The following is a 16,381-nucleotide window of genomic DNA, read 5'->3' on the forward strand; positions in this document are numbered from 1 at the left end:
GTATTTAAGATCTATTTCTTTGTCTTATCAAAAGAGTAAGAATATAGTTTGAGTGTTTAATGGACTACACTTAAAGTTAGAAATAGGTGTTATTCCCTGTTGGGTGTAAATATGCTGTAGAATCCCAGTTCATTCTTATTTAAGGAAAAGAATTCTGGCGCCTGCTCTGTGGCATAGTGGGTAAAGCTACCAACTGCAGCACCAACATCCCATATGGCCGCCAGTTCAAGTCCCAGCCACTCTACTCTGATCCAGCCCTGCTTATGTGCCTGAGAAAGCAGCAGAAGATGGCCAAAGTCCTGGGGTCCCTGCATCCTTGTGGGAGACCTGGAAAAAGCTTCTGGCTTTGGATTGGCCCAGCCCAGACTGTCGTGGCCATTTGGCAGGTGAACCATTGGGTGCAAGACCTTTCTCTGCCTCTTTGCCTTTCCAATAAATAAATAAATATCTCAGAAGAAAAGAAAAAAATTCCAAGCCATGAATTCTGAGGTTAAGTTAACAATTTGGCGTGGGTTTTTTTTTTGTATTTAAAGATTATTTATTTATTTGAAAGTCAGAGTTACACAGAGAGAGGAGAGTCAGAGAGAGAGAGAGAGAGAGAGAGAGAGAAAGGTCTTCATCCTATGGTTCACTCCCCAATTGGCCGTAACAGCCTGAGCTGCACCAATCCAGAGCCTGGAGCTTCTTCCGGGTCTCCCACGTGGATGCAGGGGCCCAACGACTTGAGCCATCTTCTGCTGTCCCAGGCCATAGCAGAGAGCTGGATTGGAAGAGGAGCAGCTGGGACTAGAACCAGCACCCATGTGGGATGCCGTCGCTCCAGGCCAGGGTATTAACCCTCTGCGCCACAGCGCTGGCCCCGGCCCAGTGTATTTTCTGTTATCTTGACGAAGTGGTATTGTATGATTCTGTTTGTTCTCTCTCTCTCTCTCTTTTTTTTTTTTTTTTTTTTTTTTTTTTTGACAGGCAGAGTGGATAGTGGGAGAGAAAGAGAGAAAGGTCTTCCTTTTCCTTTGGTTCACCCTCCAATGGCCGCCGCGGCCGGCGCACCACGCTGATCCAATGGCAGGAGCCAGGTGCTTCTCCTGGTCTCCCATGGGGTGCAGGGCCCAAGGACTTGGGCCATCCTCCACTGCACTCCCTGGCCACACCAGACAGCTGGCCTGGAAAAGGGGCAACCGGGACAGAATCCAGTGCCCTGACCGGGACTAGAACCCGGTGTGCTGGCGCCACAAGGCGGAGGATTAGCCTAGTGAGCCGCAGCGCCAGCCTGTTTGTTCTCTTTAGAACTATTTATAGCATTGTTCCTATGACGGTTATTGTACTCCCTATCATTGCTGAAAATAGAGTATTGTATTCTGTAGTTGTCTTAGAGGATGGTGTTCTTTCTTGTTCCCTGCTTTTCTTTAACTGCTGGGTAGTAGGCTTTCAATAAAAAGGAACTGGGAAAGGAGAATGTACTTGCTGTAAGACCAGCAGAGAGGGCAAAAAAAAGTTAATTTTGAAGTGCAGCACTCATGCTTAGAGATTTACAGTGCATGCATTGTTCTAAGAATATAATTCAGAGAATCTAAAAACAATTTGGAGAAATATAAAGGATGGGAGAGATCCTAGGCTATGGTAACAGAGTGGCAAAAACAAAGCATGAACTATCCCTTCCCTAAAACTACATGGCAGTAATTCTAATGTTGCTTCTCAAAGGACTCTTGTCTTGATTAATAAAAGCACAGCAACTTCTAGAATGTGCTGAGCTCAGATTCTGACTTTTTCTCTTTGGAGTTCCTACCACTAGATGGAAGTCCTCATTTGCTGACAGACCGTACTTGTGGGAATCAGAATGATTTATATGTATGTGTAAGCCAGACCATCTGCCAAAGATGACAAAGATGTGTGCCACATGGATAGCCAGCCTCAGTGTTAGTATAGTATATGATATTAAGGATGTCTTAAGATAAAAGGATAGAAAAATTAATTTGGTTCCTGGAAGAAAGCTGGTAGTTTGGTATGGTAACAACCCTAGTTGTAGAGGAAAGAATCAGTGACTTGTAATCACAAAGCTTGTATTTGGATCCTAATGGCCTTTTCTTTTTTTAAGGCTATCTGACCTTGATGAATTCATTTAGTGTTAACCTGAGAGTTTAGTTGTCTGAAACTTAGAATAATATCCTGAACACCTTTGTGCTAAGATTATGGTAGGTAGGCTGGTGCTGCGGCTCACTAGGCTAATCCTCGGCCTTGCGGCACCGGCACACCAGGTTCTAGTCCTGGTCAGGGCGCTGGATTCTGTCCCGGTTGCCCCTCTTCCAGACCAGCTGTCTGCTGTGGCCAGGGAGTGCAGTGGAGGATGGCCCAAGTCCTTGGGCCCTGCACCCCATGTGAGACCAGGAGAAGTACCTGGTTCCTGCTGTCGGATCAGCGCGGTGCGCCAGCCGCAGCGCACCAGCCGCAGCAGCCATTGGAGGGTGAACCAACGGCAAAGGAAGACCTTTCTCTCTGTCTCTCTTCTCACTGTCCACTCTCTCTGTCAAAAAAAAAAAAAAAAGATTATGGTAGGTTCTCAGTCACAATTATCTGAAATTGATATTAAGTTTCATGAAAAATAGTCCTACATGAAATTGTTAAATGATCATTAAAGAGAATTAAAGGATTATTTTAGAGAACATTTTTAAACCTGTGTTGAGAGTCTTTAACTCTTTTTTTTTTTTTTTTGCTTTCCACAGTTTTAACTACTCAGTTGAAACCATCAGAGAGAAGTTGAAGGCAAAGCCTTTGCTTTTACAGGTAACTTTGTTAAATAGAATAAATTCCTTCTCAGTTTCCTTATCAGTTTATATTATTATGACATACAGATTTCTGTTGCTAGCCCACATCCTGTTTTGTTGGAGAAGTTGGGCTATACATAAAGATAGTTAAATATTATGATAATGATAATAGATATTTTGGAGAAAATGATACAGTACAGTTAGCTAAGTTTTAGAACTGATTCAATTCTAAGTGGCTTATCACTTGGTAATATTAATCTCACTCCGTCCTACAGTTACCAATTGGTGAAGCCAAAACTTTCAGAGGAGTAGTGGATGTAGTAAGTAAAGAAAAACTTATTTGGAATCCCAATTCAGATGATGGAAAAGATTTTGAGAGAAAACCCCTCTTGGAAATGAGCGATCCTGAATTGCTGAAGAAGACAATTGAAGCAAGGAATACCTTAATTGAACAAGTAAACTAAATACTTTGAGTTTAAAATTGCATAGGAACTTAGAAACTTTGAAAAATATTTTATTGTGGAATTTTGTATGAAACTACATATGTAATATGTAAAGTATGCTGAATAATAAAATGAATGCCAATTTGTGCACCATTCGGCTTAAGGATTCAAGTATTAGCAATTCCCTTAAATCTCTGTGTGCCACTTCCTGTTTGTAACTCTCTCCCTTCTACTAGTCATTACCTGCCCTAATAACCAGTATATATCTAGCATTATTCATTTCCTTTTCTTTATAATTTGCTATAAATGTATATATCTAAAGAAATTACTGTTACATGTATTGAACTTTACATAAATGGAATGCCACTGTTTGTGTTTTATTACATTGTTCCATATTATATTAGATATCCGTGCTGCTATATGCAGTTGTAGTTTATTCATTTTCAGTCTTTTTTTTTTTTTAAGGTTCATTTATTTGAAAGGCAGATTTATACAAAGAGAGGAGAGGCGGAGAGAGAGGTCTTCCATCCAATGGTTCATTCCCCAATTGGCTGCCATGGCCGGAGCTAAGCACCAATTCAAAGCCAGGAGCCAGGAGCTTCTTCCAGGTCTCCCACATGGGTGCAGGGGCCCAAGGACTTGGGCCATCTTCCACTGCTTTCCCAGGCCATAGCAGAAAGCTGCATTGGAAGAGAAGGAACTGAGACTTGAACATGGGATGCCTGCGCTTCAGGCCAGGGCGTTAACCCACTGCGCCACAGTGCTGGCCCCCGATTTTCAGTCTTACATACTATTCCCATATATGATTATACCATAATGTATTGTCTATCTCCTATGGTTAAACCTTAAGGGTGCTTCTCTTCTTGGCTGTTGGAAACAATGTTGTTGTGAACATCTTTGTATCTCCTTGTACACAAGTACAAGATTTCGTTAAGGTTAAACTTAGAATTGCTGAACCAAATGATATGTTCATCTTTTACTTTACCATATGTCAAATTATTTAGTGTATTTTAAAACCATCAATTTTATAGTTAATATTCAGCTCTGGATCTTACCCACCCTCAAAATTTTAATAGAAAATATTAATGTTCTGTTATACTTACTTTTGCAATATTACATGATTAGTCTATAGGATAATCAGTAAAACATACCCTAAATAAATAAGTCTATGAATCCTGTGGTAGAGAAAAACCTTTGATTGTGAGCCTTTTGATTTTTAATTTCTAAATTGAATTGGTCCATGGAGCGGCTTTGTGGTACAGTGGATTAAGCCACCAATGCTTGCATGCCATTCCGAGTGCTGGTTCACCTCCCAGCCATTCCACTTTTTTAAAAAAAATTTTATATGTTGTGTAGGTGAAACCTCATTGTGCTGTTTATTCGCATTTCCCTGATGGCTAGTGACCCTGAGAATTTTTTCATGTGTCTGTTGGCCATTTAAATTTCATCCTTTGAAAAATGTCTGTTCAAGGCCTTTGCCCATTTCTTAACTGGACTTTTTGTTGTTGTTGTGGCATTTCTTGAGCTCTTTATAGATTCTGGGTATTAATCGTTTATCAGTTGCATTATTTGAAAATATTTTATCTCAAATATATTCTATCCATTGCCTCTTCACTTTGTTGATTGCTTCCTTTGCAGTGCAGAAACTTCTCTACTTGATATAATCCTATTTGTCTATTTTTGTTTTTATTGCCTGTTCCTCTGAGGTCTTTTCCAAGAACTCTTTTGCCTATACCAGTGTGTTGCAGAGTTCCTTGATATTTTCCTGATGGTATCAGGTCATAATTTTGATCTTCCATCCATTGTGAGTTGATTTTTGTATAAGGTGTAAAGTAGGGGTCTTGTTTCATACTTCTACTTGCATAGATCCAATTTTCCCATTACCATTTGTTAAAGAGACTGTCCTTTCTCCAGGGATTGATTTTAGCTCATTTATCAAAAAGTATCTGGTTATGGATGTGTAGATTAATTTCTGGGGGTTCTATTTTGTTCCATTCATCTGCATGTCTGTTTTTGTGCCAATACCATACTGTTTTGATTATAACTCCCCTGTGGTATGTCTTGCAGAGTGGTGTTATGATGCCTCTAGCTTGGTTTTTATTGTTAAAGATTGATTTAGCTATTTGGGATTTATTCTGTTCCCATATGAATTTTAGCATCATTTTTTTTTCTATATCTCAGAAGAATGTTATTCTTATTTTGGTTGGGATTGCATAGAATCTGTAAATTGCTTTGAGTAGTATGAACATTTTGATAATATTAACTCTTCCAGTCCACAAACATGGAAGATTTTTCCCTTTTTTTTTTCAATCTTCTATTTCTTTCCATAGTACTTTATAAGTTTCATTGTAGAGATCTTTCACATCCTTAATCAGGTTTTTTCCAAGGTATTTAAATTTTTTGTATCTGTTATAAATGGAACTGATCTTTCAAGTTCTTTCTCAGGTGTGGCATTGTCTGCGTATACCAAGGCTATTGATTTTTGTGTGTTGATTTTATATCCTGCAACTTTAGCAAACTCTCTTATGAGTTCCAATCGTCTGTTAGTGGAGTCTTTTGGTGTCCCTATTTATAGGATCATGTCATCTGCAAACGGGTAATTTGACTTTTTCCTTTCCAATTTGTATCCCTTTGATTTCTTTTTCTTGTCTAAAGGCTCTGGCTACAACTTCCAGAATTATACTGAATAGCAGTGATGAGAGAGGGCATCCTTGTCTGGTTCTGGATCTTAGTGAAAGTGCTTCCAACATTTCCCCATTCAGTATGATGCTGGCTGTGGGTTTGTCTAGCATATATTGCCTTGATAGTTAAGGAATGTTCCTTTTATACCCAATTTGTTTAAAGTTTCTGTCATGAAAGTTTGTTGTATTTTATCAAATGCTTCCTCTGCATCTATTGATATAATCATATAGTTTTCATTCTTAAATTTGTTAATGTGATGTATCACATAAATGTGATTTGTGTATGTATGTATCACATAAATTGATTTGTGTATGTTGAACCATCCTTCTTTGGTCCAGGTGAATCAACTTTCTGGATTTGATTGGATTTGATTAGCTAGTATTTTGTTGAGGATTTTTGCATCTGTGTTCAACAGGCATATTGGTGTGTAGTTCTTTCTTTGTTGTATCTTTTATTGATTTGGGGGTTAAGATGATGCTGGCCTCATTGAAGGAGTCTGAGAGGATGCTCTGTTTCAATTGTTATCAGTAATTTAAAAAGAATTGGAATTAGTTCTTTAAAAGTCTGGTAGAATTCAGCAATGAAGCCATCCAGTCCTATGCTTTTCTTTGTCAAGAGGTCTTTAATTACTGATTCAATCCCTGTCTTGGTTATTGGTCTATCTAGGTTTTCTATGTTCATGACACAATTTTGGTAGATCGTATGTGTCCAGGAATCTATCCATTTCTTCTGCATTTTTTAATTTGTTGGCATATAGCTGATTATAGTAATCCTGGTGATTCTTTTTATTTTTGTAGTATCCATTGTAATATCACCTTCATCCTCTCTGATTTTATTAATTTATATGCGTTCCCTTTGTTTTTGGTTAGTTGTACCATTGGTACATTAACTTCATTTATTTTTTTAAAAAAACAGCTCTTCATTTCACTAATCCTTTGTATCTTCCTTGGGTTCAATTGTCTTTTTTCTCATAATTATTTCTTTCCTCTTACTAATTTTTAGTTTGGGTTGTTCTTGCTTTTCTAGGTCGAGATACATTATTAGCTTATTTATTTTATGCCTTTCTTATTTCCTGATGTAGGCACTGGCTGCTATGAATTTTCCTTTTAACATTGCTTTTATTATTTATTTGAAAGGCAGAGCTACAGAGGCAGACGGGGGGGCCCTCCAGCCACTGGTTCACTCCCCAAATGGCTGCAATGGCCAGAGCTGAGCCAGTTCAAAGCCAGAAGCCAACTTCCTCCAGGTCTCCCATGCAGGTGCAGGGGCCCAAGAACTCCAGCCATCCTCCACTGCCTCCCATGCCACAGCAGATAGCCAGATGGGAAGAGGAGTAATAAAGACATGAACCAGCACGCATTTGGGATCCAGCACGGTATGAGTGGCTCCACTTGCTACACGACAGTGCCAGCCCCATCTTAAGTTTTTGTTTTTTGTTTTTTTGCAGTTACAAACTTCACATACTTCATAATTACAAATTTAGGAACATGGTGATTCTTCCCACCATGCCCGCCCTCCAACCCAGACTCCCACTCCTCTTCTTCCTCCTTCTCTTATTCCCACTCTTATTTTTCACTTAGATCAGTTTTCAGTTGACTTTATACACATATGTTTAACTCTGTGTTAAGTAAGGAGTGCAACAAATAGTGTAAAAAAGAAAACCATTCCTCAACAATCAAGACAAAGGCTGTTCAAGTCATTGCTTCTCTAAGTGTAAATTCCACTTCTACAGATTGCCTTTTAGGTGCTCTATTAGTTATCACAAGTCAGGGAACACATGTGGTATTTGTCCCTTTGGGACTGGCTTATGTCATTAAGTATAATGTTTTCCAGATTCCTCCATTTTGCTGCAAATACTGGATTTCTTTTCTTTTTTAACCTCTCTGTAGTATTCCATAGTGTACATATCCCATAATTTCTTTATCCAGGCTTCAGTTGACAGACATTTGGGTTGAGTCCATGTCTTAGCTATTGTGAACAATAAACATAGGGGTGGAGCTAACTCTTTCCTATGCCGATCATTTCCCTTGGGTAAATTCCCAGGAATGGGACGGCTGGGTCTTATGATCGGTCTATATTCAGATTGCTGGGGTATCTCCATAGTGGCTGTACCAGTTTACATTCCCACCAACAGTGGATTAGGGTACCTTTTTCCCCACATCCTCACGAGCATTTGTTTTTTGTTGATTTAGGTATGAAGGCTATTCTGACTGGGTTGAAATCTCATTGTGGTTTTGATTTGCATTTCCCTGATGGCTAGTGATCCTGATCATTTTTTCATGTGTCTGCTGCCCATTTGGATTTCCTCTTTTGAAAAATGTTTAAGTCCCTGGCTTATTTCTTCACTGGGTTTGTTTTGTTGTTGTGGAGTTTCTTGATCTCTTTATATATTCTAGTTATTAATCCTATATCAGTTGCATAGTTTGCAAATAATTTCTCCCATTCTGTCAGTAGCCTCTTCACTTTCCTGAGTGTTTTTTTTGTTTTTGTTTTTTGTTTTTTTTTTTCTTGCAGTACAGAACTTTCTCAGATTGATGTAATCCTATTTGTCAATTTTGGCTTTCATTGCCTGTGTCTCTGGGGTTTTTTCTAAGAAGTGTTTACCTATGCCAATGTCTTGAAGGGTTTCCCCAATGTTATCTAATAATTTGATGGTATCAGGTCATAGATTTAGGTCTTTAATCCATTTTGAGTGGATTTTCATATAAGGTCTAAGGTAGGAGTCTTGCCTCATACTTTTGAATGTAAAAATCCAGTTTTCCCAGCACCATTTGTTGAAGAGACCGTTCTTACTCCAGCATTTGATTTTAGCTCCTTGGTCAAATATAAGTTGGTTGTAGATGATTTGATTTATTTCTGGTGTATCTATTCTGTTCCATTGGTCTGTCCATCTGTTTTTGTATCAGTACCACACTGTTTTGATTATAACTGCCCTGTAGTATGTCTTGAAATCTGGTACTGTGATGATTTTGTTTTGTTGTTGTTGTTGTTGTATAAGATTGCTTTAGCTATTAGAGACCTCCTGTGTTTCCATATGAATTTCAGCATCATTTGTTCTATATCTATGTCCTTGGTATTTTGATTGGTATCGCATTCAATCTGTAAATTACTTTTGGAAATATTAACATTTTGATGATATTGATTCTTCAGTCCGGGAAAATGGTGCCTTTCCAATTTCTTGCTGTAGGCACCAATTGCTAAAAACTTTCCTCTTAACATTGCTTTTGCTATATCCCATAAGTTTTGATAAGTTGTATTATCTTCTTCATTTGTTTCCAGAAATGTTTTGATTTCTCTTTCATTTCTTTAATGACCCACTGTTCATTCAGGAGCATGTTGTTCAGTCTCTACGTGTTTGCATATGTTCTAGAGATTACTGAGTTGCTGATTTCCAGCTTCCTTCCATTGTGATCCGAGAAGATGCATGGAATGATTTCGATTTTTTTTAAATTTGCTGAGACTTGCTTTATGGCCTAGCATGTGGTCAATCCTAGAGAAAGTTACAAAGTTCCATGCACTGGTGAGAATGTGTATTTTGTGGCTATAGGATGCAGGTGCTGTAGATATGTTGGATCCATTTGGTCTATAGTGTCTGTTTACTGATTTTCTGTCTGCTTGATCTGTCCATTGCTGAAAGTGGGGTATTGAAGTCCTCCATTACTATTGTATGGGAGTCTATGTCTCTCTTTAGGAGCATTAACATTTCTTTTAAATAGCCAGGTGCCCTATAATTAGGTGCATATACATTTATTATAGTCTCATCTTCCTGTTGTATTGATCCCTTAATCGTTATATGGTGCCCTTCTTTGTCTCTTTTAACACTTTTTGTGTTCAAGTCTTTTGTCTGATGCTAGGATGACTATACCAGCTCTTTTTTGGTTTCTGTTAGCATGGAATATCTTTTTCCATCCTTTCACTTTCAGTCTGCATTCTTTTGGGGGGCTTCATGTTGTGTTGCTTATTCTTATTCTTGTTTCTTGAATTGGTGCGTTTTTTATTTGGCATTTATGGAGATATTTGTTTGCTTCTTTTTTTTTTTTTTTTTTTTTTTTTTTTGCTGTCATGGCTTTTATCTTTGGACTGTGTGTGGATTAGTGGAATGTCTGCTTCAGGGGATACCTGGAGGAATGTGGTGTGTGTATCCAGAGAGCTCTGTTCAGTACTCCAGGGTGAAGGGAGTATTAAGGTGACACCCAGGTTGGTTGTGGTAAATCTCTTTTTTTTTTTTTTTTTTAGATCAGAGGGGACATTCGTTCTGCTCTGTTGGTATTGACTCAGTTCACTTCTCCTCAAAGGACACCAGTGCCTGGGTGCTAGCCCCTGTGGATCTAATATTCATTTACACTTCCACAAGGACCACACAAAGGATCTGTGCAGTTCTCAGTGTAAGCATAGATTCCCCAGCAATGTCCCTCACCAGCGAGCCCTGAGCGTGTAGTGCCTCCCACAAAAAATGACTACCAAAGTCCAAGCCACACCCTGAGCCTTCCCACACAGCCTCAGTGTTTGTTTTCACAGTCCTACAGCCTTAGTGTTTTCACAGTCCCAGCACACAAGCCTCCCACAATCACATGCACTGAGCCCCCTGTCAGTTCTCCCCACCAGACTCGGTCATCTCTGCTCGGCTGATTGCTGGGCAGGGACACATGCTGGTGTATCTGTTACATATGTCCAAAATGGCACCTGCTATGTATCCACTTGTTACAGGACTCTGTTGCAGGGTGATGAGGAGAAGGAAAGGTGCCACCCCCTTTTTTTTTCTCCTCTAGTTTGGCAGGTACATTATTCTCCACAGGGCTACAAGCATATTCCCTCCAGGCTTTTCCTGCAGCTTTATCACAGTGGCTTGGGTTGCTGCAGTCTGATATCACCTCACCCTCCAAAGCTGGTTCGTGGGCTCTCAGCTGCTGGGGTCCTGATTTGTGCTTGTCTACACCTTCCATGTAGGTCCACTGTGTCCCTCTAATTTGCATGGAGTTTCCTCTGCTGTTTTCGCCTTAACTCTTCCCCGGTACTGTACTCTCCACCTTTTTTAAACTATCTTCTCCTAGACATGAGCAGTAAGCTCCCTCCTTACTCTGCTATCTTAATCCAATATCCATAAGTTTTGATATGTTATGTTGTCATCTTCATTTGTTTCCAGGATTTTTTTTTATTCCCTTTTGATTTCTCCTCTGACCCACTTACTGTTCATTCAGGTGTGTATTGTTCAGTTTCCATGTGTTTGTATATTTTCCAGAGTTTCTTAAGTTGATAATTTCCAGCTTCATTTCTTTGTGGTCAGAAATGATGCATAGTATGATTTTAAGTTTTTGAATTTGTTGAGATTTATTTAATGGCCTAGCATATGGTCTCTCCTAGAGAAAGTTCTGTTCACTGATAAAAAGAATGTGTATTCTGCAGCTTTGGGATGAAAAATTCTGTGGATATCAATTTGGTCCATAGTGTCAATTAGCTCTATTGTTTCTGTTGATTTTTTTTTTATTTTTAATCTATTCAGCCAGCCTGTAGCCTTTAGTTGGAGAATTTCTGCCATTTATCTTCAAGGTTATTATTGTTAAGTAACATCTTGGTCCTGCCATGTTTCCATAAATATTCCTATTCTTTGCTTTGGATTTCATTTGTAGTTTACTGGGAGATTTTCTTACCTTTACATTCTTTCATAATAATGACTGTCCTTCGCTGTTTCTGTGTGTAGCACATCCTTAGGTATCACTTGTAAGTCTGGACAAGTGGTGACAAATTCTGTTAGTTTCTGTTTGTTTTGGAAGATCTGTTTCACCTTCATTTATAAATGAGAGCTTTGCAGGGTACAGTATTCTGGGTTGACAGTTTTCTTTTAGGACTTGGACTATGTCTCTACATTCTCTCCTAGCCTGTAGGGTTTCTGATGAGAAATCAGCTGTCAGACTAATTGGAGATCCTCTGAAGGCTACTCCACTTGATCCAGCATCCTGCTAATGTGTCTAGGACAGCAACAAAATATGGCCCAAATATTTGGGCATCAGTCATCCAAGTGGGAGACCAGGATGGAGTTCCTAACTCCTGTCCTTGGTCTGGTCCAGCCCTGGCTGTTTCAGGCATTTAGGGAGTTAACTAGCAATTGGAAGCATGTTTCTCTCTTTGTCTCTCTCTTTACCTTCCAAATTAATACAAAATAATACAAAAGAGTGGCATAACTGGTTGCTCCTTGAAGGTTTTTTGTATTTTTTTATTGTATTACAAAAAAGCTCTAGGAATAAGCTGAAGGGAGATCTTGTAATCTATTCCAAGAGCCAATACATATATGCATATACATATTTCATATTCATTAGTACATGATATTATGTGGTAGAAATAAAAAGAAAACTTGAAGCTATCAGTAGCTAATAAGATGTTAATTATAAGAATTCTGTCTGTAATATAAAATTTAGAGAATAAGACCACATCATACCCATTAAGATGTCTACTATCAAAAACCTAAAAAATAAAGTTTAGTAATAATGTAGAGAATGTACACTGTTGGTAGGAATGTAATTGGTGCCAGAGAATTGAAAATATAGAATTATCATATAATCCAGCAATTCCACATTTGGGTATTACACCCAAAGAAATTGAAATCAGAATCTTAAAGAGGTTTGCACATCGATGCTCACAACAGCATTATTCATAATAGCCAAAAGATGGAAGCAACCAAGTGTCCAGTAAAAGAATAAATAAATAAAATGTGGTATATACATATGGTAAACTATTGGTCTTTTTTAATTCTTTGTTTTTTTAAGATTTGTTTTTTATTTATTTGAAAGGCAGGGTTAACAGAGGAGGAGAGACAGAGATCTTCTATCTGCTGGTTCACTCCCCAAATGGTTGCAATGGCAGGGGTTGAGCCAGGCCAAAGCAAGGAGCCAGGAGTGTCTTTCAGCAGAGGCTTAGCCTGCTACAGCACAACACCAGTCCTGAGTGTTAGTCTTAAAAAGGAAAGACATGGGACTGGCACTGTTGCATAGTGGGTAAGGCCTGGATGCTGGCATCCCATATGGGTGCTGGTTCAAATCCTGGCTGCTCTGTTTCCTGTCCCTGCTGGTGACCTGGGAAAAGAGGAAGTTCAGGTTCCAGCTCCACTTTCTATTCCAGCTTTCTGCTAATGCACACCCTGGGAGTCAGCAGGGGATGGCTCAAGTAGTTGGGTCACTGTCCCCTCCCAGGAGACCTAAATAGTGTTCCTAGCTCCTGGCTTCACCCTGATCCTGTTCCGGCTGTTGCAGACCTCTGTGAGATGAAGCAGCGGATGGAAGATTCTGTCTCCTCTGTTCCTGTCTGTTTCTCTGCCTTTCAAACAAATATTAAAATTTTTTAAAGATTTATTTATTTATTTATTTGAGAGGCAGAGTTACAGACAGAGAGGGAGAGACAGAGAAAGGGATTCATCTGCTGGTTCACTCTCCAAATGGCCACAACAGCCAGAACTGGGCAGATCCAAAGCCAGGAGCCAGGAGCTTCTTCCAAGTCTCCCACCCACGTGTGGGGGTCTAAGTACTTAGGCTATCTTCTACTGTTTTCCTAGGCCATAGCAGAGAGCTGGATCAAAAGTGGAGCAGCTGGGACTCAAACCAGCACCCATATGGGATCTCAGCACCGCAGGCAGAAGCTTTACCTGCTACACCACAGCACTGTCCCCAATAGAAATTTTTTAAAAACAAGAAAGCAGCAGTCCGCTATATGTATTATCACTGATTGTAAAGTATATATTTTTCTATGATTTCTTTTGAGCACTCTGAGTGAGATACTCTTTTATCAGACATTAGCTTCCTGTGGATTTAGAAAATTCGTAATAGCATGTCTTAATTTTCAGTTTCCTGTTCCTTGGAAGAAAAACTCATTTTATCTCTCGAGAAAATGTGAAGAGTTTCTTGGCCTGCATAAGGCAGACATGTAGCTATCTCATTATACTTGAATGTTGCAGGTTAAAAATAGTGTTAAGGCAAGTGAATAGTTGTGAAAGTAAATGCAGAGTTGTAGAATTAAAGCCTTTCTTAATAGGTTGCAGATTTGGATGATGAATTTGCTGGCTTCATTTTAGAAGAATTTAGTGAAAATTTTGATTCACTACCAGCTGAAAAGGTAAATCTTATTAAATTGCTTTGACAAAATTTTACTAATTGGATATAATTTTATTATTCTATATTGAGTGTATTTTTTAAAAGCTTTTCAGACCATTAGGAAGTGTTGACTTAAAAATTAGTAAATAATAGGGTAAAGCCACTACTAATACAGGTACTTAAACAATTGTAGTGATTTTTAGTACCTTCAGATGTACTTCACAAATTTCGAAATTGTGTCTTTTTCTACTGTTATAAAGTCAAGATTATTTAATTCCTCATTCTCTGAAGCCTTTACTCTGATTATTGTTCAAAAGATTTTTTTAGGTAAATCACAAGTGAAAGTTTGTTTTTAGAACTTACAGGTTTTTCAAGCTTCTATAATGATCATCTTTCTAAGAACATTTTTTTGGTGATCTTCCAGCTTTTAGTGAAAACTCACTAGTTTTTGTCTTTTTTCTTTTGACACACATTAAACCAGAGAATAGGCAAATAAAATTCTCATAGTAATTTAATTTGACAGATTTCTTCAAGAAATCTGCCAGGGACCCACCCCCATGAGTTTGGCGAATTTATTGTTTATTTTCTATTATGAAACATAAGAGTTGGGGCTAGCACTATTGTACAGTGGGTTAAAGCCCCGGCCTGCAGGACCAACATCCCACAAGTCCTGGCTGCTCCACTTCTGGCCCCTGCATGTGGGAAAGCCAGAAGAAGCTCCTGGCTCCTGGCTTCAGATCAGTTCAAGTCTGGCCATTGCTGGCATTTGAGGAGCGAACCAGCGGATGGAAGACTTCTGTCTCTACCTCTCTCTAAAACTCTTTCAAATAAATAAAATAAATCTTTTTTTTTTTTTTTTTTTTACAGGCAGAGTGGACAGTGAGAGAGCGACAGAGAGCAAGGTCTTCCTTTTGCCGTTGGTTCACCCTCCAATGGCTGCCGCGGCCAGCGCACCGCGCTGATCCAAAGGCAGGAGCCAGGTGCTTATCTGGTCTCCCATGGGGTGCAGGGCCCAAGGACTTGGGCCATCCTCCACTGCACTCCCTGGCCACAGCAGAGAGCTGGCCTGGAAGAGGGGCAACTGGGACAGAATCCGGCGCCTCAACCGGGACTAAAACCCGGTGTGCCGATGCCACTAGGCGGAGGATTAGCCTATTGAGCCGTGGTGCCAGCCTAAAATAAATCTTAAAAAAAAAAAAAAAAAGGAAACATAAGAGTTACAAAATAACAGTCAAAGAGACGGAGAGAGGTCTTCCATGTGCTGGCTCACTCCCCAAATGGCCCCAGCAGCCAGAGCTGAGCGGATCTGATCCAAAGCCAGGAGCCAGGAGTTTCCTCCAGGTCTACCACGCTGGTGCAGGGGCCCAAGCACTTGGACCATCCTCCACTGCTTTCCCAGGCCACAGCAGAGAGCTGGATCAGAAGAGGAGCAGCCGGGACTAGAACTGGCACCCATATGGGATGCCAGTGCCTCAGGCCTGCGCTTTAACCTGCTACACCACAGCACCAGCCCTCTGAAGCATATTTTTGAGCCATGGAAATTTAGACACAAAAAAATTAATTTTTTATTGTTGAATGAAATTCTGTCACTTTTTAGGTTTTTTAATTTGGTATTTGAATGTTTAAACCAGATGTTCAATATGCCATATTGTTACACTACATGATTAATGTTTTTGAAGTGCTCACCATCTAAGATGGAATTGACCCATCAGTATTCTTACTGATAGCTTCACACACGCACACACATTTTTCTTGTTTTTGAGGTTGTCTTAAATTTTTTTATACTTTCATTTCTCATTTTCCTTTGATTTTTGTTTAATATGTATCTAATTCATTTGAAAAAATTCATTTTTATCTGACTAGTTCCTCAGTTGGACTCAAAAGTTAAATCTCGATTGTGTAATTCATTTTTTCAAGAAGTATTTTTGAGTACCTATTATATTTTAAGCTCTTTTCTACTTTTGGAGGAATTTATTGTTATCTTTATGGGACTTACTGTAATGCTGACAAGGATTTTACATTTTAATGATTGGGAGACAGACAGTAAACTAATGAATAAACACCTAACATGCCAGATAGTGATTAGTGGTATAAAGAAGGATAAAACCATTAAGAAAGATGGAGGTATGGTTAGAAGCTGTTTTAAATGGGTGTTTAGGGGAGGCCTGTAATTCTGAGAGATTGCAGCAAAGACCAGTATAATGTAAACAGAATAAATGTTCATTTATATCTCTGCATTGTAGCTACAGACTGCAATACACAGAGTCACACTGGCTCAGACAGCAGTGCCTGTACTTTGTGGAAGTGCTCTGAAAAACAAGGGTGTACAGCCATTATTAGATGCTATTACTATGTACTTGCCTTCACCTGAAGAGCGCAACTATGAATTTCTGTAAGTATGCAATTACATGGATTA

At 39.2% G+C, this 16,381-nt stretch overlaps 1 protein-coding gene across 14 annotated transcripts in view; it reads left to right on the top strand.

Moving 5' to 3' along the window:
• GFM2 (GTP dependent ribosome recycling factor mitochondrial 2) overlaps positions 1-16,381 on the top strand; it is a 64,543-nt gene that overhangs the window by 18,656 nt on the left and 29,506 nt on the right. For 8 of the 14 annotated variants that reach the window (XM_070056889.2, XM_008274542.5, XM_089313111.1 and 5 more), the window contains 4 exons: positions 2,721-2,781; positions 3,038-3,217; positions 13,907-13,987; positions 16,209-16,357. In XM_070056889.2, the coding sequence (XP_069912990.2) occupies positions 2,721-2,781; positions 3,038-3,217; positions 13,907-13,987; positions 16,209-16,357 (471 nt within the window). Of the gene's footprint in view, positions 1-2,720; positions 2,782-3,037; positions 3,218-10,123; positions 10,273-11,030; positions 12,615-13,906; positions 13,988-14,832; positions 14,946-16,208; positions 16,358-16,381 lie in introns of those variants that run through there. The other 6 variants (XR_016220610.1, XR_016220611.1, XR_016220612.1 and 3 more) reach the window with 4 other exon arrangements.

This window comes from Oryctolagus cuniculus, chromosome 14 (genome assembly GCF_051225735.1).
Source record: "Oryctolagus cuniculus isolate XC-2025 breed Fujian yellow rabbit chromosome 14, ASM5122573v1, whole genome shotgun sequence".
NCBI lineage: Eukaryota > Metazoa > Chordata > Mammalia > Lagomorpha > Leporidae > Oryctolagus > Oryctolagus cuniculus.